The sequence below is a fragment of the Liolophura sinensis genome, chromosome 13, assembly GCF_032854445.1.
Source record: "Liolophura sinensis isolate JHLJ2023 chromosome 13, CUHK_Ljap_v2, whole genome shotgun sequence".
NCBI classification, from domain to species: Eukaryota; Metazoa; Mollusca; class Polyplacophora; order Chitonida; family Chitonidae; genus Liolophura; species Liolophura sinensis.
Window position 1 is genome coordinate 5,527,306 of NC_088307.1, and position 26,009 is coordinate 5,553,314.

At 37.6% G+C, this 26,009-nt stretch overlaps 2 protein-coding genes across 3 annotated transcripts in view; one reads left to right on the forward strand and one right to left on the reverse strand.

Annotated features, from left to right (window-relative positions):
- Positions 1-26,009, reverse strand: part of LOC135480467 (FIGNL1-interacting regulator of recombination and mitosis-like) — a 44,528-nt gene that overhangs the window by 11,490 nt on the left and 7,029 nt on the right. The window contains exons 5-12 of the mRNA XM_064760304.1: positions 25,563-25,703; positions 6,370-6,456; positions 3,842-3,917; positions 2,844-2,928; positions 2,054-2,108; positions 1,718-1,816; positions 1,066-1,220; positions 530-678 (exon numbers count right to left, since the gene is read on the reverse strand). Of these exons, the coding sequence (XP_064616374.1) occupies positions 530-678; positions 1,066-1,220; positions 1,718-1,816; positions 2,054-2,108; positions 2,844-2,928; positions 3,842-3,917; positions 6,370-6,456; positions 25,563-25,703 (847 nt within the window). The remainder of the gene's footprint in view (positions 1-529; positions 679-1,065; positions 1,221-1,717; positions 1,817-2,053; positions 2,109-2,843; positions 2,929-3,841; positions 3,918-6,369; positions 6,457-25,562; positions 25,704-26,009) is intronic.
- On the forward strand, positions 11,893-21,001 carry LOC135480196 (uncharacterized). 2 transcript variants are annotated; one of them, XM_064759964.1, is made up of 5 exons: positions 11,893-12,462; positions 17,660-17,710; positions 18,310-18,514; positions 18,953-19,083; positions 20,253-21,001. In XM_064759964.1, exons 2-5 carry the CDS (start codon positions 17,687-17,689, stop codon positions 20,487-20,489), a joined length of 597 nt encoding a protein of 198 aa, XP_064616034.1. In that variant the 5' UTR covers positions 11,893-12,462; positions 17,660-17,686; the 3' UTR covers positions 20,490-21,001. The 2 variants fall into 2 exon arrangements, with proteins under 2 accessions (XP_064616034.1, XP_064616035.1); XM_064759965.1 differs by lacking the exon at positions 11,893-12,462 and adding an exon at positions 14,952-15,020.

Below are 26,009 nucleotides of genomic sequence, written 5' to 3' on the forward strand. Positions count from 1 at the left end.
TAGAAATACAAGAGTACTTCTATTATTCTATGAACATTATACTATGTATAAACAATATCCATCTTACTAGCTGACCATATGCCACCCAACTAAGCTAGTAGCCACACATCAGATAGCTTGTTGTAGCATGTGACACACAATATAAAACTAAAATGTACACCTTGTTAGACAAGACAGTTTACTTTAGACACATCAACAACAATGAGTTTATCTACGTAACAAATGTCTTAAACATTAAGAGCCTTCCTGCTTTACTTTTAAAATTTCTGACACTCAAACTACAATCTCGAGAAGACCAGTGAAAGTACTGAATTAAGGCCGAAATTAATGGTTTCGGGTATTTAGCCCCTACGCTCTATCAAGCTGGATGACTAGTTTGTTGACTGCTGGCATGTACATTCGTCGATAAGGCAGTAAGGCTGGATACCTGAAGTCACTCATAGGTGCCTCAGTGTTGAAAATTCAATCTATATTGGTGTATTCCCTGATTATGGTAGCAGCTGCTTTCCTTCTTTGTCAGGACACTCACCTGTCTCGTCACCAGTCAGACAGGTGATAAACCTGCTGCATTCCAGCAGGTGTGACATGATGGTTTCTGTAGCATTCAGCAGGTGACGGTGGATCTCCTCCTGGAGGCCTTTCTGTAAACTAGGGGCAGATAAACTTGGAGGTTGCATCCTACAAATGTAAACGTACAAGTCAAACTATGAGTGAGACAGATTACGACCTAAATCATAAGGATAAAGATTTGATTGAAAAAAAAAAAAACTTTAATGCAGAAAAGCACTCGCACCATGACTTAATAAAAAAAACTCTGATTTGAAAATGGTTGCAGTTCACAGTCATGGAAATTGTCAGGGTTTCCATCCGAAGGAAAACGACAGGGTTAAACCAGGTAGAAAAGGAAAGAAACATCTTCCTCTTTATAGCATGAGAGACATCATAAACTATTCAAATTCCTACACCACCTACAAAAAACTTCTATACTATGGCAAAATCTGTATTTTAGTGTTTGTTCCTCACTACAATCCTTCTACAATTTTTTTGTCTAACAAGATAACTTACCTGTGTAACTGTAACAACAGTATGTAGATTGGTCGTTCACAGTCGGCCAGGTAACCCTCATACTCCTTCACCAGCATCACCAAAACCTTCATCTGGAAACCGAGGATTTTGAGGGACTTCATGAAAGCTTTCTCATCTCCCTGTGAGGTAGACACCTGTTAATAGGAAACATCAAGTCAGCTAAATGAAACACTGATCACTGGATTTTGTGTGAAAATTACAGTATACTGTCTGTGCTTGCCATGAACGGTGATAGAAAAATTGATCAGGAGCTGAAAAAATACATTCAGTTACATATATTTTAACACAGATCTTTTACTTCTTCAAAACTGGTTTTGCTTAGCATCAAATCTACATGTGAACAGGTGTGTTTGTTTTTATTCTCCACGTATTCAATTACAGGGTCATAACACACCAGTAAATTTTCTTAACTGGAGAGCTACAGGAAACAGGTAGCCATGCCCACTCTGTATCCCTGCCCACCTGAAAATGACTCACCTGTCCACAAGATAAAACTGCATGAAGCTATGCTTAACAGTTAGGTATATCCCCTCTGTATCTCTACACATTCCTAAATATGTCACCTGTCCAAAATGATCTACCTGAGGAGCCATGATAAACAGGTAGGTATACACCCAAGTAAATGCCTCACCTGTCCAAACTGATCTACCTGAGGAGCCAAGGTAAACAGGTAGGTATATCCCCTCTGTATCTCTGCACACAGGTAAATGCCTAACCTGTCCAAACTGATCTACCTGAGGAGCCAAGGTAAACAGCTAGGTAAAATCCCCTCTGTATGTCTACACCCATGTAAATGCCTCACCTGTTCAAACCGATCTACCTGAGGAGCCAAGGTAAACAGGTAGGTATATTCCCTCTGTATGTCTACACCCATGTAAATGCCTCACCTGTCCAAACTGATCTACCTGAGGAGCCAAGGTAAACAGGTAGGTATATCCCTTTGTATCTCTGCGCACAGGTAAATCACCATTCCAGCCAGGTCCAACCTTTCTCTCAGAAGGACTTTATGCTGTGTCACATACCTGTTAGTCATAAGAAATAAATAAACCTTCACATTGATGAGTTCTATGCGTCTAATATTCATGTTAATGTTAATTCAAATTAGAGCCTCAAAGATCAACATCAGTTCCAAGGCCTTTACATTTTAAAACCCCTCCTGATCTCTTATCTCCGGCTATAAAAGGGTAAGGTTGAAAATAATTTGGAGGGTTGCAGGGTATAAATATCTCTTTTCTGGGTCTTGAAAGATCATATGAAAACAAAAATGTTTCCCTTGCTTCCATTTTGCCTCATATTCACAATACAAGAGCATATCCTATCAACATTTCATTTATTTATTTATTTGATTGGTGTTTTACGCTGTACTCCAAAATATTTCACTTATACACCGGCAGCTAGCAATATGGCGGGAGGAAACCCGGCAGAATCCGTGGGAAACCCACGACCATCTGCAGTATGCTGGCAGAAGTTTTGCGTCATCCTCTATAATGCTAAAGATATGTCTTCAACACCCACCTACCACGACAACAATTACAATCAAAATAGCCTGTTAAAAATTCAGTCTAGTTGCTCTTACAACCGGAGAACTGTACTACACATGGCTAAACCTCTCACAGTCTCTAGACAAATCATATAGTAAGGGTAGTTGGTATAAGACGGGAAAAAAACAGTAAAGGTGCCCAAATTAAAACCTGAAAACCTTCCGCTAACTTCCTTGTAAACAGTTAACTACAGGTGTGTTTCCCTGGTGCACATACCTGGATATTGCCTTCCACAGTGTCACTGCTATCTTGATGTCAAGTGTTGTCACAAGTCTGCTGATATTGTACAACCCTTCACACACTGAAACAACAACAGCAGCAGTCCAAAAGCAACACTTACTGTACCGGTAACAGTGTTCTTCACTTGCAGTGTACATGTATGGTCTTAAGTGCTGTTTTATATACCCTTTCCTTCTTTTAACTTGTACATATTTGTTTATGCAATAAAGTCTAACTATGGTGCCTCTCCTATATGATTATCAACAATGTCATTGTTTTTACTAACTTTTCTGTTACTTGTATGAATGGGATTCATGAACCACAGAGAGTCCATTCTCTCCAAAATAAGCTACGAAGAAGCGGGGACATCACTGAAAAAAATTAGCTTTAAAAGAAGAGACACTGACATCAATAGAGTATCTGACTCTAATGTGGCTGAGATATTGCCAAGGTGGCGTTAAGCCATAATCATTCATTCATTCAAGGTAGTAATATAACATTCATAATAAGAAAATCAAAAACTGGTATAACATGAGACCAATTTTAACGTCCAATTAGGCAGGAGTTTATGACCTTTCTGCCATGTAAACATCAGAATGGATGTAGAGTAGGTAGATATTGCTCATCCCATGGGTTGGCAAGAATTCCAGATTAAATATTGATTTATATATTTACCCAGCAGGTGAGAAAAAACAATGGCTATGACATTTGTCACAACTGTTTATTCAGTACCATCCAAGTCACAAGTCAATGGCTTGCTACTAGCTCACCACTACCACACTTTTTAGCAGCCAATTGACATTTCTCATTCCAGGCATTTATTTGGCTATTGTTACCCAACAGCTAGAATATTCTGTCAGTGTTACACAATCATGGCAGGCTAATTGCTTGCCACAGGGTTGCTTACAGGGAGCTTTTAGACTAGCTCAGTCTGTACCTGTATAATGTTTCCAACTGCACATTAATATCCCGCAGCATAAAAAACTCAGAATTACCCGCTGTTAAATCTTCAATGTCTTCATCAGTGACTGTAAATCCAATACTTAACTTGTCCAACAAACTCAGGAATGTCTGCAAATTGTGGCAGAAAAAATGACATGTAAAGTTTGTTTGCGATTATATTGATAAATATTTATGAACCCAAATATGCTAAGAGTAAAAAAAACAAAACAATATATATGAAGATATAGGCAGAAGATGAACACTGAATCTAAAAGAGAAACAACTCAAAGATTTTTATCATCTTCAGCACTTCAAAGACAAATCTTGACTTTTGTACCTGATCATTAAGACAAGCAGCCGAACCACTCAGTTAATCTGTTAATCCTTTAACTTACACATGCACATGTCATCTGACCTACTATTCCGACCATGGCTATTTCGGACATTTTGTCTTATTCTTGGAGTTCTAGACTATTAATTCTTGCAAGGTATTTTGCGATTAGCTTAGAGTAGGACAACATCCTGCTTGAAAAATGTAAGATTCAGCATCAAAAGAAATATTTAATGACATTTATTTGTCTTTAAACAATGCACTTAAGGCTGGGTGAAATGGTCATTTACCGTTGACAACGAACACTATGGTCTGCGGTTAATTTTTGTGCTTTTGTTGAATTGGCTTACAGGTATCGTAATTGCGTCCATCTCCTTCCATTTTTCATTTCTTTGTCAACACTTTATCTTGTGAACCCCTGTAGCCAGGTTTGCCACTCCTAGACATTTGGAAAAGCCCTGTTCTCAAACCTTAGTCATTTTTTCATTTTGCGACAAGTTTGTACTTCAGCATCTCTAGAAATTTTAAGCATTTTTCCATCAGACTAGTACTATATTTGCACCTAGTTTACATCCATGTACAGTTTGGAAGAGCACTATTGCCTTTTATGGGCCCTTTGTGACGTGTGTCCCCGTGACCTAGTGTGACGTACTTCTAGGACTTTTTTTGCGACATGTGCCCCAATGGCTTTGTGTGATGTGTGTCTCCATAACCGTATGTGATGTCCCCCCATGACCTTGTGTGCTGTGTGCCTCCACGACTTTGTGTGACATGTGCCCATGGCCTTCTGTGATATATGCCTCCATGACCTTGTGTGCTGTGTGCCTCCATGACCTTGTGTGCTGTGTACCCCATGACCTTGTGTGATGTGTGCCCCATGACCTTATGTGATATGTCCCCCCATGACCTTATGTGACATGTACCCCCATCACCTTATGTGACATGTACCCCCATGACCATGTGTGATGTGTGCCTCAATGACATAGTATCGTGTGTGCCCTGACCTTATGTGATATATGCCTCCATGACATTGTGCGACATGTGCCTCCATGACCTTGTGTGCTGTGTGCCCCCATGACCATGTGTGACATATGCCTCCATGACCTTGTGTGACATGTGCCCCAATGACCTTATGTGATATATTCCTCCACGACCTTACGTGATATGTGCCTCTATGACCTTGTATGCTGTGTGCCTCCATGACCTTGTGTGACATGTGCCCCAGTGGCCATATGTGATATATGCCTCCATGACCATATGTGAGATGTGTCTAAATCATCTTGTAAACCAAACACTCCCTAGCAACTGTGCTTATAGCAGGGTGTTCTAAAAGGGCAAGTAGCAGGCTGTAGACAGCTGTCTACTGCCATCCCTGTAGCCGCCTGCTATAAATATTCTTACTATTTAAATCATTAGTAATTTTGGCATAAGTACTTTCAATGCAGCCTCCTACTTTTGAACTCTGACCTCCTTCTCCAATTCAAAATGAAAATCCTGTTAACAGCCAAGGGTTATTCAGTGCACTGCATGGCCAGTATATTGTTTTCTTCTAATATGTATCTGTTTTCTCAGTTTTGTGACTTTAACCTGTCCGGAGTAAAATCATAGTGTGGCAGGGTGATATATTAAGTTGAGAGCGTGGGGTCAATTCGGTACTGGATCTTATAGTGCATGTGCATAGTCATAGGTAATTGCTGATAATCACAGAGAAGCTTTCAAACCTTTGACTCCACTCAAACTTTGCCATTACATCTCTCCAACAGGTTAGACAAACATCCGACTTTCACCAGACCTTTACCCTTAATCAATCCACAGTTGTCAAGATCCACGTGGAGTAACACCTGAACTTTGTAATCAATAATCCTACGCTTTTCTTGGAGATTTATCAAGGATTTTTCACTCCAGCAGAGGCATTTAGTTTACCCAAGGTAGATTTGTATCCATCCATATCATAACAGACACATTACTATGGATTAAGGCGCTTTCACATCATGAATCTAGTAGGGTAAATATCAGCTCAATGAGAGAGCTTTTTTTTTCCAAACTACTATATTTAATTTTCAGTTTATCATTTTTTAGTGACACATTTTGCTTGATTTTGGTAAGATTCATCCACCTGACAGTGCCATTTAAGAGTTTTCAGTGAAATCTGCTTAATTTCTAATCAGCAACACTTCAAAAGCTGGCATTAAAAGCATCTGAAAGTGCATTCTTACAAATTGTGGGTGAAATACAGAATATATTACTCACCATCTGTAAGCTGTATGCCTTTCTGAACAATACAGATAAGGGATCGCTCAGTGCTGTTATCAGGTCCTTGTAAATCTCTCCACTATCCTGAAACACCAGAAAAAGTACAAACATTTTAACAAGTTTCATGATGTACTGAGAAGGAACATAACCAGTCCAGGGCACAACCTGAAGTTGTCCATGTGAGGAGATCAGGAATTACAATAAAAGCTGATTCATTTCTTCACTTTCCTGAAAACAGTAAACTTGTCACGATAAATCTTTACAAGACACATGAATGTGTGACCCGGTTTCTTTAAACTTTTTCAACCACCACTGTGATTAAAACTTTGAAATATTCTGAGAGAATTATGAGGCGTACAGAAATAATCTGCACAGGTTTATGAAACTTGCATTTGTGTTGACACAAATCATTTTTGGTGTCATTTTTATAAAAATTGTATGCATAAATTTCAGTGAAAAAAGTGCTTTGATGGTTGAATCGTTTGAAGATTTAGAGTATATGCAGTAAAGTTTGACAAGTAATACCTTCAGCTGTCTTGAAAAAAAAAATGAGTTCAAAACCATGCAGACCACTACTCAATTTACTTCACTTTAATCCAAGACAAAATGCAGCTTTTTAATTTGCACAGTTTGGCTTAAAATATATATGCAATATGTAATGTTACAGTTGGTTAAATATGTTACTTACTAAAATAAGGGAGTTATAAGCAATTTTACATCCATCACCATTAACATCAAATGAACTGAAATATTTTTAACTTTAGAATGTTTTAAAATTCATTTTATTTTATCATTATTATTTTTTAAAGCATTGGCACTCTTTACAGGTATAAAAATTTCAGTGACAAACTTAGTGACATCTGGGAAATGGATCTTCTGTTTATGAGAAACTGTGCTTTGTATTTTTAGAGTCCTGGCATCTTTACAATTTCTTAGTGAATGTTGTATGTGTGTCAGATGCGTCCACACACAGATGACGGAATGCTGTGGGAAGATAATCGTGTGTGGGTTATACAGTACTCACATTGTACATATGACCCACATTAAAGTCAACACAATAAAAGACACAGTTCTGCAGTTGTTTTGCGATGTTTAATAAAATGCAATTAACATCACTACATTTTTTTTTGGTCTTTTACCTGATTTTACTTACGCCACAGTTCTAGGGGCTATGTAAGTTGCTACTATTTTAAACATTTACATGAACAGTTAACGTAAATCTAGACAAATGGCACCTAATAAATTACTAACAACAACACTAACTACATTTATATTTACCTACCTAATTCTACATAATTAAGCCATGGTGTTACGTGCTTATGTAAGTTTCTACTATTTTTAGCATTTACATGAACCGTTAAAGTAAAACCCTAACTGAACTAACCCAACACTGCTGTCATACTGCCATCGCTGCTCTAGTTTTACTCTCCATGCTGTAGTGTTTTTTACATCACATGAGCTACCCCTTGTATTCTGCACAACATTAAAGAAGTGGGGAAATCCCACAGCCCTTACACACAGGCACATGTAGTACTGAACAGACAGCTATTTTTAGGGCGCTAAACTTTCAGAGGGAAATGTCTAAACCGCACAACAAACAGTACATTGTGTTACATAACACCCACCATAAATAATCCAAAATTTTGTCAGAGTCAAAGTCATTTTCCCGGATTCTGAGAATTCTGTTGATCTTGGGGGGTGGGGGTGGGGTGGGGTGGGGTGGGGGAGGAGTGTTGTGTGGGAAATAATAGGATGTCCTACTTAAAAATGTAAGTTTCAGCATCAAAAGTGATATTTTTTTTCTTAATTTGCGAATGAAAATGCTTTTCTTCTGGCCAATTCAATGCCCAAAAACAGTACATTCATACAATGGTTGTCAGATTGCAGCCAATAAAAAGACAGCAGCATGACATGTTCCTTTCATGACTGGTCAAAACTGATTTATTGTTTTGACACACTTTACCAGGTTTATGTCTCACAACTACCTTCACATCCTATTTCCCCAAACAAACCTCCCACGTCTTTTTCCTGTTTCTTATCAAAATAAATAGTATTTTTCAGAAATGTACCCTGAGAATGATCTAGTTGCATTATTCTACCTGTCTACCTGACATAACTCACCTTGAAACTGATGTTCTCATTCATGCAAAAAAAAAAAAAAAAATACACATACCATAAATGCCAGAATAATCCCTACTTTATAGACAGCAGAAGAGATTAACTCAAGTCAACCTGATTTTGTGTTTTCGCTTTGTCTGTCCTTAAAAAAGAAATCTTCTACGTGGGTAAAGATTTGAGATAAAATAGGGTTGGTCGGTAGGGAATTTTTTTTTATCTATTTTTTTAATGCAGCTAAAAAAGAACATAGAAACCTTAAAGAAACAGAGAGAGAAAAAAGAAATGAATCACATCAAAAGTCCAATAAAAATTTAGAGCAGGGTCGTTTATTTTTAACAACGGTCTTATTTACTTAATCTGCTGAACCAATTATTCTACTCAATGAATGAGAAAGCTCTGTAACATTACCATGCTTTACACAAATATGAAAAGCATGATTTAAAGACGCAGAGAATAGTCTTTCACATGCACCATTAGACTATTAATGATTGAAGGCAGCCCGAGTGCCGAAGCTTAAACCACTGACTTTTGTCAAGTATCTCAAGAAATTGCCAAGATTTTTATCTGCAGACCAAGATCGACTGTCGTCTATGCACCGATGGTTGCTTTTCACCACCAACTCCCTAATAACCAGTAAAGGGGGCAGGGCATCTCGAAAATGCCAATACCTGAGTCTAATTTAATTCATTTTTACTTTTTTGTTTCTTATAGTTTTCAACTTGAAACCAAGGTTGAGTCTATACAGGTAGAGATCTAAATAAAGAAAATAAAAAAACATGTCCCCTTGAATTCATGTCCACTGTTTAGTGAATGGCCTAACAATAGCATGTCAAAAATGTGAGTGACTGAACGACTGACTGACATGCTGAGTGACTGTTTGTTACAGCTGAAATTCATGCGTCTAACAGTAGCTTCAGTTAAATGTTGTCATTAAACCCAGTATGACATCCTATTTCATTTACTGATTCATTTGATTGGTGTTTTACTTATACGATAGCAGCCAGCTTTATGGTGGGTAAAAATTGGGCAGAGCCCAACAGAATTTCCCATGCACGGCTGCAGAGGAAGCCAGCATAAGCTGGACTTCATCTCACAACATTGGTCGGGGTCTCCTGGGAAGTCTTAAGACATTTGATAAATGCGAGCCATGGGCTGGCTATAAAGGAACTGAGCATAGGCTACACATTTACATCAGTAACATTTTAAATTAAATTTCATGTGCACTGAAACCTTTATAACACTGTTATTTACAAGCATCACTAGGATTTCATCTGTTATTTATACAGGTTTCAGTACATTACGTCTATTCATTTAATTTATTCTGCAATGTACATATTTCAGTACATAGTTATTTTTTGTATGTTTTATTTACTATAAATGTATTAAGGGAAAAGTCAACTGTTAAATTTCACTGATCACTTGCTCTATTTTAATTTTGTTTTAATTTTAAAATTTCAACACGGTACACAATATCTTTATATTGACAGGTGTACTGTTTTCATTTTCATCTCACACTGACATTATCTTTCCTCCAATATACTGACTGTAATGACCCATATCATACTAAACTGAACAAAATATCACATTCTCAAAAACTGGATGCTCATTACAACTGGATCATGGTTTGAATACTCTATGCTGTTGGACTCATTAAGGCATATGAAGTAAATTTTCAGGGGCCTGTTTCACAAAAAGCGATTTCAAGAAGGAGAATCAAACGAACACATCAAGTATGGACAAAATAAAAGGGTGGATTTTCAATTTTATTTTTACTCCATTCCATTTTATTTTTATTCCACCAATGATTCTATGCTGAAACATTCAGCCAGGTTTACAAGCATCCAGTTTCAAATATTTTGTTATGTGGAAGAAAATGAGAACTTTGGAATTTAGCCTTAAGATCTCAGTGTCTCAAATCCAGGCAGCTCTCCTGATTCTGCAGCAGGTTCGAGTCAGGATGTAACTATGGCACTGGATGAAGGAAATATGGCTTTGACATTCCTTTTTTTTTTGCCTTTAACCCCTCCCCGGTCGTATAAGTGAAAATTTGCCTTTAAACGTTACTCAAATAAGTAAAAAAAAAAGTACCAGCTCTTTTGAAATCCTTCATGTGACAAAAATTCCTAGAATTAAAGACTTTATTTGAGGTAATTTGCATGCAATTCTGTCAGATGGAAAATCTGACAAATCTTTAGCCCTTGTGCATCATGAATGAATGAATCAATGATTGTGGATTAACACTCCATCAGCGATAATTCAACCATGTCGGGGCAAATGTCCAGCTCATGCTGGCTTCTTCTTCGGCCAAACGTGGGAAGGTCTGTCAGCAACCTGCGGATGGTCGTGGGTTTTCCCCGGGCTCTGCCTGGTTTTTCTTCCACCATAATGCTGGCCGCCGTTGTATAAGTGAAATATTTTTGAGTACGGCATAAAACACCAATCAAATAAATAAATAAAATCAAGGTCTTGGAAGACCTGTGAAGAAAATTCAAGTACATTCAAGGGCCAGCGGCACCCTGATAAAAGCTGTCTATCCTGTTGACTACTGCCATGGAAAGAATCGAGTCCAAACTGCATTGTAAGAGCGCTTTCATTACTGGTGAAAATCAATGAAGACAGTAAAGTCAATATCATAAGTAAAAGCATTAAATTTAATATCCAATAATCCACCCTTGGCTCTATAAACGTGAATACCTATTGCCTAATGAATCGGCTGTTGTTAGTTTTGAATAAAATTGTTAATATTATGGCTATTATTAAATTCTCAGAAGTGTCAACTACATGTTAACCAGCACTTACTAGTTTTGAGCCTGCAATACGGTCATATCATGCTGCAAGGGTTAACTTTTATTACTGTGCAAAATTTCTCAAACTTTGAAAACTTAAGATTTGTATGCACCTGTATCTGATGTTGTCATTTCTAGTGCTTTCTGAGCCTGGGATTGGATTAGGACTAAATGAGAAGAAAACTTAAAACAATGACACTATAGGTTGAAGAGAGCACTTTTTTTTTCTATCTGGTGGTGCCTGGTGCATAATTTTGCGATTTTTCCTCGCCATACACAAAAAGCCTCAAAACGGCAAAGCTGGCATAAATCGCTGAGTTCACTGCGTCCCCCATCTTTAACACCCTGTAATTTATGCTGGGGGTGTGTTGCCTCTCAGCCAGTGAGAGTTGTTAAAACTGCCGGCTTGTTAATGTAAACTCGAAACCTATGTCCAACATTCCGGTTTCCCGATCGTCAAGCGCAAAACGAACTATACTGTTCGCTACCTTCTGGAAAGAAGAGTTCTACCAGAAATGTAAAAACTGCACTTCGGCGACAATTCTCCTAACACAGAAGATTTCAGGACTAGTTCTTAGGCAAAATGGAGTTGCCCACAGCGGATTCTGGCACTGACTTTGTTTATAATTTATCAACTTGAGGTACATATTGGAATTTTTTTATGGCATGCACCCACGAGGAAATGCATCTCTTTTCAATGGTATTTGTGTGATATTCAAATTTTCTTCTCCTTTAAGGCTGATTCTTGGATATATTACAGCCTTCTGGCCTACTTTATGATGTGAGCCCTTCATTGAAATGTTTTAAGTGGGGCACTACAAAGCAGTGACATGTGGGACGACTAAGCTACATTTACATGCACGTGCAGACAGTGCATCACCCAATATGTATTAGAGGGTCAGTGGGGACGTCAGGGGTAGGAGGTCTACTGCAGTGTAAATTAAACCAGGGAAATTTGTTCTGGGTTCTCCTTGTGGAAATTTGCTAAGCTGTTTTGGCTATCCTTAAAGCCGCTGGAATATTGACAAGTGGGTACAGAGAGCCCGCCTACCAGGAAAATTTCCAGGGCAGCCTCGGGTATAAATACTGACACTGGGGCTCTACGACACTGCAGGGTGTAAGCCAGCTGGACCTCACCTATTATAAGACTGGCCAACTAAAAGCTGCCCATCTTCTAGGCTTTCAGGTAAGGCTGATGAGGAGCATTAGGCAAATCTGGCTAGGGTTATAATTGAACAGCATATCTATAGCATTCATCTTAATATGGAGTATCCACAATTATGCTGTGCTCTGCAGACAGCTGTGAAAATGTCAATTAGATCAACAAGTCCAAAACGTTGTTGTTGTTGATGCTAATGAATAATCACACTTCAATTTATATCACTCACAACATGTAATAAGTACAAGTAGAAACCTGATAAGATGTCATTCTGCTCTTGACTTTTACCTGCATCACTCTGGGCTAGACTCTTGAGTTTGTATCGATCAAAACCTGCCGATTTAGAGGTTAGGTTACACACCTGTAAAATATATACTATTATGATTACAAACATGATTTCCTATTTACTTGTAGGAACAAATGATACAATACCACATGTAAGATCTTGTAGTGTTTAGGTTCTGAGTTCTTATCTGCAGAGGAGCAAATATGATCTCTGGGTAATATGGGCTGATCTGTAAATGTATGTAAAATTTGATTACCAGTCCTATGACATATTACATTAAAATTGCAGTCACATTCAAAACAACCAAGCATTACATCCTGCTTCAGTGTAAATTTTGGGTTTTAGTACTTCCAAAGAAGCAAATCCAACAGCTATAATACAAAAATTCTTGCAAGTCAATAACTAAACATGTTCTGAACAGAATGGTTACAGAATCAATAATTCACAGAAAAAAAAAATGCTCTGTATTGATAGGTCATGACAACATAAACCTTTGCTCTAACACCTGCCTGTTATTCACTGGAGGGATACAGGTACTGGCTGAGAAGGGAGTCTAATGATCGATCATACTCTGTGCAAGATAATGTGACAATATAAATAGTATGACACTATGCTCCTATATATCCTGGCACTAGCCTGACACTATCAACCTAAATAGCCGTGCACTATCCACCTATACAGCAGGGCGCTATCCACCTATGTATGTAGCAGGGCGCTATCCACCTATATAGCAGGGCACTACGGACATGACACTGTGAATATGTGTAATGTAACACATGGCATGACACTATGTGCCTGGGCCATGGCATTAGGGAACTGTGTGGCATGAAACTATCGAACTGTGTGACATGACACTGTCTATGTGTGGTGTGACACTATGTATCGGTGTGACATTACACAATGCAACTGAGTGACATAACGCTGTGAATGTGTGTGACATGACAATGTGTATCTGTGTGACATGACACTAGGCAATTGTGTGACAAGACGCTTACCTACCAATGTGACATGACACTGTAAATATGTATAACGTAACACTATGTACCTGCTTGACATGACGCTATGTGCCTGAGACATGACACTAGGTAACTGTGTAGCATGAAACTATCGAACTGTGTGACATGACACCAGGCAACTGTGTGACACTACACTGAATATATGTGTGGCATGACACTATGTATCTGTGACATGACACTGTACACCTGTGACAGGAAATTATATGCACACACAATGTATCTGCATGTCATGACACTAGACACCTGTGTGATATGACACTAGGCAACTATGTGACATGACACCATGCAACTGTGTGACATGACACTAGCAACTGTGACATGACACCATACAACTGTGTGACATGACAATAGGCAACTGTGTGACATGACACCATGCAACTGTGTGATATGACAACAGGCAACTGTGTGACATGACACTAGGCAACTGTGTGGCATGACACCATGCAACTGTGTGATATGACAATAGGCAACTGTGTGAGATGGCACCATGCAACTGTGTGGTATGACACTAGGCAACTGTGTGACATGACACCAATGCAACTGTGTGACATGACACTAGGCAATTGTGTGACATAGCACCATGCAACTGTGTGACATGACACTGTCAATATGTGAGGTAACACTACACATCTGTGTGACATGATATTAAGTACATGCATGACATGATATTGGGCAACTGTGTGACATGACACTAAACAAGTGTGTGACATGACAATTTACACCTATGCGACATGATATTAAAGCAGATGTGTGACAAATGTTAGATGTTAGACAAGCTGGAATCATATTCAGCCACACCTGTATGACCTGAAAAATGCGTGTACATAAAGGAAACTTGAAACCATAAATCTGTATTATGAAATGAAACTTTGCACAAGCAACAAAAACCTAAAACAAACATGCAACAACAACAGAGACTTTGGGACTTGAAACTGCACTTGAATTGATGTTGGCTGTCCATGCATGTATTGGGTATTAAACCAAGTACAAGTACCTACATGTAAAACCAGATAAGGGCCCGTTTGACAACGTATGTAACAGAGCTGATAGATTATAAGTTATCATATCCCTAACAAAACTAACACTTGACTCAGATAATAGAGTAAATACTCAGGTGATGTCAGCTGTCAGTAGTAATTGTGGTGTTGTTAACCTCAGCCCTCACCTGAAAATCACAGGTGCTACATGTTAAATGCAAACAGTGAAGTTCAGTGTACACGTCTACGCAGCTGGGATTTTAGCTAATCGATTGTTCGCCGGAACCATTTATGCAGAACAGACAGGTTTGAACATATTTTGTTTATCTGATAATGGTCTCTTGCGTATACATTTTGCTTCCACATGTTCGGTGGAAAGAACAATCAGAGTAAGGTTTACATGACATGAGTGCACAGTTTACATCTTGAAAATACATGGGCATGAAAACACCCTAGACCTGATAACTCTCTTACAGGTGAAATACAGGGTGTGTGGAATAAAACCCTCTTATTGGCCTGACAACTCTTACAGGTGAAATACAGGGTCAGGCATAAAAACACCCTAGACCTGACAACTATTTTACAGGTGAAATACAAGTGTGTGGCATAATACCCTAGACCTGACAACTCCCTTACAGGTGAAATACAAGTGTGTGCCATAAAACCCTAGACCTGACAACTCTCTTACAGGTGAAATAAGGGTGTGTGGCATACATACCCCTAGACCTGACAATTCTCTCACAGGTGAAATAGAGGGTCTATGGCATAAGAAAGACCCTAAGCGATTTGACAGGTGAAATACAGGGTGTGTGGCATAAAAACACCCTTGATCTGACAGCTATCTTACATGTGAAATACAGGATGTGTGGCATAATACCCTACACCTGACAACTCTCTTACAGGTGAAATACAAGTGTGTGCCATAAAACCCTAGACCTGACAACTCTCTTACAGGTGAAATACAAGGTCTGTGGCATAAAAACACACTACACCTGACAACTCTCTTACAGGAGAAATACAGGGTATGTGGCATAAAAAAGACTAGATGTGATGACTATCTTACAGGTGAAAATACAGGATGAGCGGCATAAATAACCCTAGATCTGACAACTGTCTTACAGGTGAAACACAGGGTCAGGCATAAAAACACATTAGACATGATGACTATCTTACAGGTGAAATAACCTTAGAGATAGCAACTGTCTTATAGGTGAAACACAGGGTCTGTGGCACTAAAACACCCTAGACCTGAAAATTATCTTAAAGGTGACACATAGGGTCTGGTATAAAAACACCCTTGATCTGATGACTATCTTACAGGTGAAAATACAGGATGAGTGGCATAAATAACCCTAGATCTGACAACTGTCTTACAGGTGAAATACAGGGTCAGGCATAAAAACACATTAGACATGATGACTATCTTACAGGTGAAATAACCTCAGAGATAGCAACTGTCTTACAGGTGAAATACAGGGTCTGTGGCACTAAAACACCCTAGACCTGAAAATTATCTTAAAGGTGAAACATAGGGTCTGGTATAAAAACACCCTTGATCTGATGACTATCTTACAGGTGAAAATACAGGATGAGTGGCATAAATAACCCTAGATCTGACAACTGTCTTACAGGTGAAATACAGGGTCAGGCATAAAAACACATTAGACATGATGACTATCTTACAGGTGAAATAACCTCAGAGATAGCAACTGTCTTACAGGTGAAATACAGGGTCTGTGGCACTAAAACACCCTAGACCTGAAAATTATCTTAAAGGTGAAACATAGGGTCTGGTATAAAAACATCCTTGATCTGATGACTCTCTTACAGGTGAAAATACAGGATGAGTGGCATAAATAACCCTAGATCTGACAACTGTGTTACAGGTGAAATACAGGGTCAGGCATAAAAACACATTAGACATGATGACTATCTTACAGGTGAAATAACCTCAGAGATAGCAACTGTCTTACAGGTGAAATACAGGGTCTGTGGCACTAAAACACCCTAGACCTGAAAATTATCTTAAAGGTGAAACATAGGGTCTGGTATAAAAACATCCTTGATCTGATGACTACCTTACAGGTGAAAATACAGGATGAGTGGCATAAATAACCCTAGATCTGACAACTGTGTTACAGGTGAAATACAGGGTCAGGCATAAAAACACATTAGACATGATGACTATCTTACAGGTGAAATAACCTCAGAGATAGCAACTGTCTTACAGGTGAAATACAGGGTCTGTGGCACTAAAACACCCTAGACCTGAAAATTATCTTAAAGGTGAAACATAGGGTCTGGTATAAAAACATCCTTGATCTGATGACTACCTTACATGTGAAATACAGGATCTGTGGCATGAAAGCCCCCTAGACCTGATGACTATCTTACAGATGAAATACAGGTGCTACAGAAACACTCTAGACCTGAAGACTATTTTACAGGTGAAATACATGTCTGTAGCCTTAATACCCCTATACCTGACAAGTATTTTACAGGTGAAATGCAGGATGCGTGGCATAAAAACACCCCTAGACCTGACAACTCTCTTACAGGTGAAATACAGGGTCTGTGGCATAAATAATCCCAGATCTGATTACTATTACAGGTGAAATACAGGGTCTGTGCTATAAAAACACCACAAACCTGGCCACGATCCAATGAGGGAAATACAATCTGCAGCATAAAAACACCACAAATTTGACCACAATCCAACAAAGGAAAATAAAGCCTGCGACAATGAAAAATAATAAACCTGACAAAGGGAAATACAAAGTCTGTAGCATAAAAAAACCATAAAGCTGGCCACCATGAAACAAGGGAAATACAAAGACTGTGGCATAAAAACATTATAAACCTGATTGCCACTTACAAGTGTAACACAGAGTGTGATACAAAAACCCAATCAAATGTATAATCCAGGCAATTTTTACTCTTTTCAGGACCCAGTCTGCACAGTTTGAACCATAATGGAGGAAGAGATTGTGATCATTGTAAGTAAACATCACCAAAGCATTGTCTTTCACCTTATTTTATTCCTCAAAACAGGCACCACTCTATGGACAGAGTTGGAAAAAATAGTTTCTTGAAATTTGTGTACATCTTTTTTGACAAATAATGAACGTACATGTAACCATAACTTTTTAAAGATCTGTACCTCAGTCTGTTAGATATGGGAAGAAAAAAAAAATTCAGTACTTTCCTTGAGAAGTACTGTAGTTGACTTAAACTTTGATCCATAACCAAGTCATTTTGTATGACTCTGAGACATTTATTAATTTTTGAAAGCTGTTTTGAGGTTTGTTTGGAAAGCAAGGTGATATTGTACTGGAAATAAGTTCAACAAGGAAAGTAATTCTTCTGAACCTTTATTTCTCTTTAAAAAACAAACCTTTTCAAATCAAGACACTATTTACAGCAACAGAAGACATCCTATGAAAGAAATATGCGACCTCGTTTTTCATGAAACGCATGTGTATGCAGATTTAGTCTTGTCAGAGAGTAACAAAACAGGTTTCCACATACATGAATATGACAGCCAGACAATGATTACGAATGACCTCGATTATGTTTTGTTTGATTGCTTTTTCAGGAGAAGATCAGCCGAAAATCAGTAAGTACTGAGGAATGGGAACGAGAGTGGCGTCACTTTCTAGCTGGGGAAGAGGACGACACTGGAGTGACCAGGAGCTATGCCCGTTTCCGTGCCAACATCCCGTCTCCTGACGAGGACACGTATCTTTGCGTGCATGATGATGGGTCTGTGTGTATGGATGGCAAGGCTACACAGTCTAACAGTAAGTCTTTCCTTGTGGCTTTAGCTCACACTTTTCATAACCGTAAAAGGTGTGCCCAAAACACCATGATCCCAAAAGGCCTAACATTTTCCCATAAATTCAAGTCAAAATAAAAATATTAATTTCATCATATGACCTTTCCGAATTCCCAAACCGTTTCCTCCACCTCTGCAACCAATATTTTGAAACATTCTGAGAGAACTATAGGGGGTAGAGAAATAATCTGCCCATTTTTCTGAAGCTTGCATCTTTAGTAACACAAATAATTTTAGTGTCATTTTCATAATAATTGTAGGCATAAATTCCTCCAAAAATTAAGGTGCCCTTAGAGGTAGAAAAGGTTGAAGATATACACTAAGTGAATTAATATTTTTGTTAACTTAGTACCACACTCTCTTTAAATAAAGCATATTATTATTATTATTATTATTATTACAGCTATTTTCCAAGTGGCACACGTGTTTATTCCCCACACAAATTACTATCAAATCATCTGTAAAGGAGGGAGGTGTAACAACTATATTCTCTACGTTGATCAAACAAACGGTGAGAGGAAGCTGAAAGCAAGGGTGAGAGAACTTTTATTTTTACTTTACGAGGTTGAAGATCTGCCATAGCTTCCTGTACATTATGCAATATTGGGTCCGCTTGTTCCAAAGTGTATTGCGGTAAATTCTTCAACCTTTCACATGTTTCCAAAGTGTTTATTCAAGTATAATCTGAAGGTATTAATCTGTGTAGATTTACAAAAAAAGTTAAACTTTTTGGGAACCCCGAAATTGGCCAAGCCAACCAATATACTTTTGCCTTCAAAATCAGCTTAGAAATGTGCATCAATTGCACTGAAAGCTGCTCTTTCATATGTGAAAAGGTTGAGGAATCAGGGTAATTAAATACTGGTATTAGGTCATATTTTAAATTTAATTTAATTTCAGCCCAACGCATCAGCAAATGCAGTTGTCCAAAGTCAATGTATATGTATAACAGGAAGTTTTAGTTCATTTGTACTAAACTGTTACACAATGATTCTTGGGCTATGTACAGAAATTAAGACTTGACTTAAAGTTGAGTCTGGTAATAAGTCTTAATACAGTTTTGTACAACCAGGTCATTAAAAATACACTATCAGAAGTACATAAATGTCTTAAAATGATACATTTGATTCCAGCTGTTAAGTTTTTCTGATATGAAATTATTTAAATTAAAAAAAAAAATTGAGAGCCGAAAATTAAGTGTGTTTGTGTGTAAATAACATAAAATTTTGTCCACATCTATTATAAAGGTACAAATTTTACAAATTGTAAAGGTACACATTTTACACATTATAAAGGTACACATTTTGCCTGATTTAAACACATCTATTGATCTTTGAAGGGTGTTGGCATTGCCTTTTTTGAAGGTAGGATGATATACAGTGAAACTATAAACTTCTGCACCTAAGGAAATATTTCATCACAATTCACATACTTGCTTACTCTTGCTACTTCTTCAACCTATTCGCATGTTTGCAAGGTGTTTATGGTGATGTTTCAAGCCCATTCTGAAGGCATTATTCTGTACTGACTGATAAAATTATACTTTTTGTGAAACCTTGGCACTGACAAATTTAACCAAAGTACATTTGTCTCCAAACTCCAATTGAAAATGTCCATGAATTGCACTGAAAGTTACTCTTTCACATGACGAAAGGATAAAGAATAAGGGTATTGAAGGATTTCACATTTGATTTAATTTGCAGCCATATAACAAAGAAGTGGACTCCTTGAACAGGGGCTTGAACAGACCAACACCAACACTGTTCAAGTTTGAAGAAGTGTGTGACACCAACGTGTACATCACAACCTTGGGCGACCAATCATATCACTTCACCGTGGACTCTGCTGAAGATGGGAATAATTCCACATCCTCGCGCGTGATCCTCAGAGAAAGCCCACCAGTTGACATTTCATTTGAACTCACTGTCATCAAAATGTAAGGCTGTCTCCTTCACTGTACAAAGGGGATTAAAGTGCTTTCCGTAAAAAGGCATTATTAAGTGATGTTAGTGTTAAGGCAGCTTGCTGATACTGTCCGACTTGCCTGTGTAAAACTCTGAAAGAGGTAAACTCAAAGCTCGGAGATACATATATCTGACATGATTTCTCCTAAACTTGTTTTCTTATTTTTTGAAATAACCATTGTTTCCTATTTCTTTTCCCCCATCAATCGTTCTGTAATGGTCTTTATAAAAACCGGTTTCCTTATTTACAATAACCATAAGTTTGGGTGAAAACCAAAAATTTCCTACATCTACAAACTGCACACACAGTAAATGACCTGAACCTTCATGCATGACTAAGGTGCATATTTCTCTTGATCCTGAGAATTCATTTGATTTCAGAAAAGGGTTTTGGAGTTTGTTTAGAAGCTAGGATGATTTCCTAATGGAAAGTACAAGTTTCAGCACCAAATGTAATCTTCCATGACATATGTTGCCCCTAAAAATGCACTTCTTGTGATGAAATTTTAGGCTACTTACTGTCAATCTACTTCACATACTTCAAAACATGCTTTAATCATCACATTTCAACGCTGAATGATCCTGTGACCAGACTGGTCCATTCTAATTTCACACTTGTGATATTTTAACAAAATCATCAAATGTTTCCACATACTTTATGGAAACAAAAAAAGTTCTTGTCACTATTTTCATTTTGATCTTCAATGAGCCACATTTACATTTATGACGGCTGCCATGTTTATAGTTGAAATATCATGAGCTGGGTGCTAATTTTCACCCTACACTACATTTACATATCAGCTTCACTGAAAATCATACCTCCATTCGCAGTAGCTTGCAGTAAACAGAGAAACGGCAAATGTAAAATAGAGTCTTACTTTGAAATTTCGTTGTTTTATAGCACATGGAAAACACCTACAGCTTCAACTTTCACAGGCCTCTGTCCTCGACTGCGCGCTAATTTGACCGTAGCTGCTTTGTTATGGCGAGTGTAGTAGTGAGCAGCCCGGAATGTAAATGTGGTTTAAAAGTTATGCCCAGAGTTCTTCTTTATTCAGACTCCTGTCAAGATTTATCTCCCTTGCTTGTACATTGGAGTATGGAATTTATGTGTCACTACTTTGGTGCAGAATTATTACAGGGACCAGGGTAGTATTATTTTATCAGATTATACATCTATTTTTTAATTTTTTTTCTTGGTGGCATTTGGCAACTAGCTTTGGCTTTTATTATTATTTCCATTCCTTACAAAACTTCCCAGTTCTCACACAAATGAAAGTGACTGGCATTTTCACCTGCCATTATTGTGGCATTGTCATTGTGGGTGGAGGTAGATGGTAGTGAGAGGGGACGGAAAAATAATATATGTTAAAGACAGAGCCCGGTTAAAGGCAAAGAAAACAGTTAGCATGAAGTATATGACATTTAAACATAGTCCATAAAAATAGTTTGACTTATTTTTTTAGAATTTTTTTCAACCTAGTAAAATGCATTTGAAAGTTTGAATTCTATGGAGACCTTTCCTGCCAAGATTGGGACCAGTGATGTCACATCAGGTTTGTGCAACTTAACACACAAAAATTCTTTATTTCACTATTAAAAATGAATACATCCGCAAAATGATCTCTAAAACATGCTATTTCAAGCAAAAAGTGTGGATGTGATGTCACTGATACCTTCTGGTTCACTACAGATCACCATAGAATCTGACATTTTAAACCCATTTTAACTGATTGGAAAAAATCTATGCGAATAAATCGAAGTATTTTCTTGTCAGATGAAATGGTCTTTCACCTGACATATACTTCATGTACTTTTCTTATGACAGACTGTTCTGCTGAAGCTATGTCTGGAGTGTTTTTAGCTGTGTTGGAACCACCATTATCATTATTTTGGATGGTGGATTTGTTGTTTATGCTGGTGGCTGGGTGGGCATTTTTGAAATGTGCAAGAGATGCAGTTACTGAGTGATCACACATTGATCTTTATTTCTTTTTGCGGTTTGTTGTTCATCACATTTTGGCAAACAGTTGTACAAGTCTTCAATACATGAAGTTTTTCAGTCATGTATTACGCATGCTACATTTAAGTACCCTAAATCATCACTGACCATCAAGGAATTACTTTGAATGCAAATGAAAACATAATTCCCAAGATTTTCAAAACTAAAACTACATTGTTTAGGTAGGACACATATGAACTTTATAGAAAGTATATAATAACATTTTCAGATAAAACTTTTTAAATCTGGAAAAACATGCACTATGTTGGTTGTTGAATTCGTAGACATGCGATTTAGAGTCCATACATGTCCAAATGCGCAGAAAACTCATGTACAGAAAACAAAAGCTTAAAAAGCCAATAGACACCTTTGGTTAAGTGACAAAATGTAATGCAGGTATTTTTTGTTTTCATTTCCCCTGCTGTCACAAAGTATAAACACCAGCAATCATGATCGCAGGTGATCACGTTTGATTGCTATAATATGGCAATGTAACACTCTCTGTCACTCTAAAGTGAAATAATATCTGTTTGATTAAATTATTTAATTTATCAGGTGCACACTGTAACCACACACAATTAAGCGCTGAGATCCTGGAAACATATCTAAAATACAGGTGTATTAAAACATAAGGAAATTATAAATCACAATTTTATGTGGCAGTATCATCAGGTATGAAACGTCATTAAACCGTGAATATAGAAATTGAGGTTTGGCGCTGATTCTACCAAACGTGGTCTAACTTCCCCGTATTTTAAAACTTCAACACTGTGTATGACATAGGGAGTTTAAACTGTGATACATTTATCTTAACATAACACTTTTCACATATTCAAAATTTTTTTGCTTTTGTGGAACTAGCAAGACATAGGGCAACTCTTCTTAGATTTAGATTTTTAAAAAAAAATCATCTTAACTTTAATAGGAACAATAGAATTACAATGATATATCAAATGCATTGTGGACTGCAAATTGGCCAAACCAATGTATAGCTAATAATTCAAATAAATAATTCAACCGCCATTTTTCATGTTCAATCTTCTTGAAGATTAAGGTGTCCATAATAGGACTTAAAGTGGGGGTAAAAGTTGATAAAATCTATACTGTAATTCTTCAATCTTTTTTATGTTAGCAATGTATTTATTTAAGGCATTATTTTGTGTAGGCTGATAAAATTATAGTTTTTCTGAAGCCCTGATATTGGCCAATCTAACCAATGTAGTTTTGTCTCCAAAATCAAACTTAAAACGTACATAAATTGCCCTTAAAGTTAAGTTTTCAGATGTGAAAAGGTTGAGGAATTAAGGAACCTCAAACTTGTAGTGTGGGTTCAAATATTTTCCACTTCAGAATTGACCTGAGATATCATTTTCACAATATTGAAAATGAGGAAAATATTAAAAACAAATCTCATTAATGCATTAGCAGCCCCTTTAAAACTGAATGAGGCGAATGAAAATCCAGCCCAGAGAAAAGACTTGAACATAGAAAAGCTGAGTTCTGACAAATTATCACAGCAGTAACTGAGGTATCATAATTTCAAGGGTGGTAAAAGTTCTAAAGCTTTTTCACTGGAATGTACTGAAAATCTGAAGCTAACGTGAGCCAATGTTATCAAAATGTGTCAACCGTATATGCATAATACCGACTAAATTATTTCCACTTTAATTATGATGTTTGTTGTTTGAACTTTCTGTCACAGGCTATATGTGTGTTGGATAACTGTATTAGTTTCATGTATGATAATATTAAATGTCACCTGTTATTGAAATAAAATACAAAAGTGATAAATCAAATGTGTGGCTTTTGAAAAAAATATTTATTAAATTGTTTGACATTTTACGCCACACTCCAGAATATCACTCACATGACTGGATGGCAACCAGCGTTACTGTGGCATAAATTAGGCAGAGACCAGGGGAAACCCACGACCGTCTCCAGGTTAGAAAAAAATGTTCATAAGTTTCTCACAGAGGCGAAAATATGGAATCAATTACTGCAACTTGTAACTAAATTGCTGTAAATTATCTCAAAATTATGTCTTATGCAGTAGTTCTCTGTTATCATATATCACTTCATGGAGTGAAAGGGTAAAGGCAACGTGACAGCTTAGGCCATGTAATCTGACAGCGATGTGTTTGATTGGATAAAATTCTCAAGATGTTCTGTCTCCACACCTGCCATTTGTGCAGTATTGACATTTTGCTCTGCATGTTATTCGGAGAAATCTCATAAAGTATGATACTTTTTATGAAGTTTGAGAATCCTGCTTTCAATTGAAATATGTTTTATCAAAGTGCTGTCTTGTCCTTTAAAGCTAAAATCAAGAATATTTCAATACTGTAGCAAGAACAAGATTTGCTTCCCTTTATTGGGGGCTGTGGGACTGTCTAGATATATTAGATTATTTATTTGACTGGTGTTCAACAGCGGACAGAATTATGGTGGAAGGAAGCCGCGCAGAAACCATGGGAAGCCCATAGCCATCTACAGGTTGCTGAGACCGGAGAGGAGCCAGCATGTGGTGGATTTGAACTCACAACAACCGAATTGGAGAGAGTTATTGTACCTTGTGCCTAGCACACTAAGCACTAGGTACAAATAAATATTGGTGACTTCATATTAAAGACAGGAATATGTCCCATTCTAGACCACAAGCTTTCTATAAGACTTGTCATGAGAGAAACTAATCTTATATACAACTGGAAACATGACATTAAATACCAATCAAATAACTCCTTACATGTTAGATGATGAGAAGTCAATGATAACCTTTCTTCTCAAGCAAAATGAAATTCAAAGAACTTTTATGTGCCACAGAAATCAAAAGTAATTGATAGCACCATCAATTCGCAGGGGTCATGGAAGTAGAAACAAAAAGCTGTTCTCAAGGAAGCAATCATCTACCCGAAAGTCAACCTACACGGTGGTCTATATCATGGGTAGGAAATAAACAGTGCCCAGCATAAACCACTGCCCTCTGGCAAGAAAATGTGAAAGGAAATATGTAAATCTATTTGAGTCTACCCTGAAGTATACAAGCTTACCTTGCAATGGCTAAATGTGGTTTTCAGCAAGTGAAGAGTTAAAAGCTGTAGAGAGTGTATGTGGCCAAGCTCCACAGAATTATCTGCCCCTTGAATATATCTCACTGTGCCCTCCACACAATCGAGTACATCCAGTAATAGCTGAAATAACCAACAACACAGTATTGATCTGCCAGAAATGGTTTGTCCTTTGGTTTCTTTGTTTGGTGCAGGGTCAAGATGACGTGTTATTGCACGTTCCCTTAAACACGACTATCTTTATGTTTATAGTGATGTTTCAATAAAGTGCAATGCTGAAATGACCACACATGACACTCCAACCATGACAATGTACTCACCACTTTGATTTATTTATTTATATGATTGGTGTTTTGCACCGTACTCAAGAATACTTCACTTATACGACGGCGGCCAGCATTATGGTGGGAAGAAACCCGGCAGAGCCCG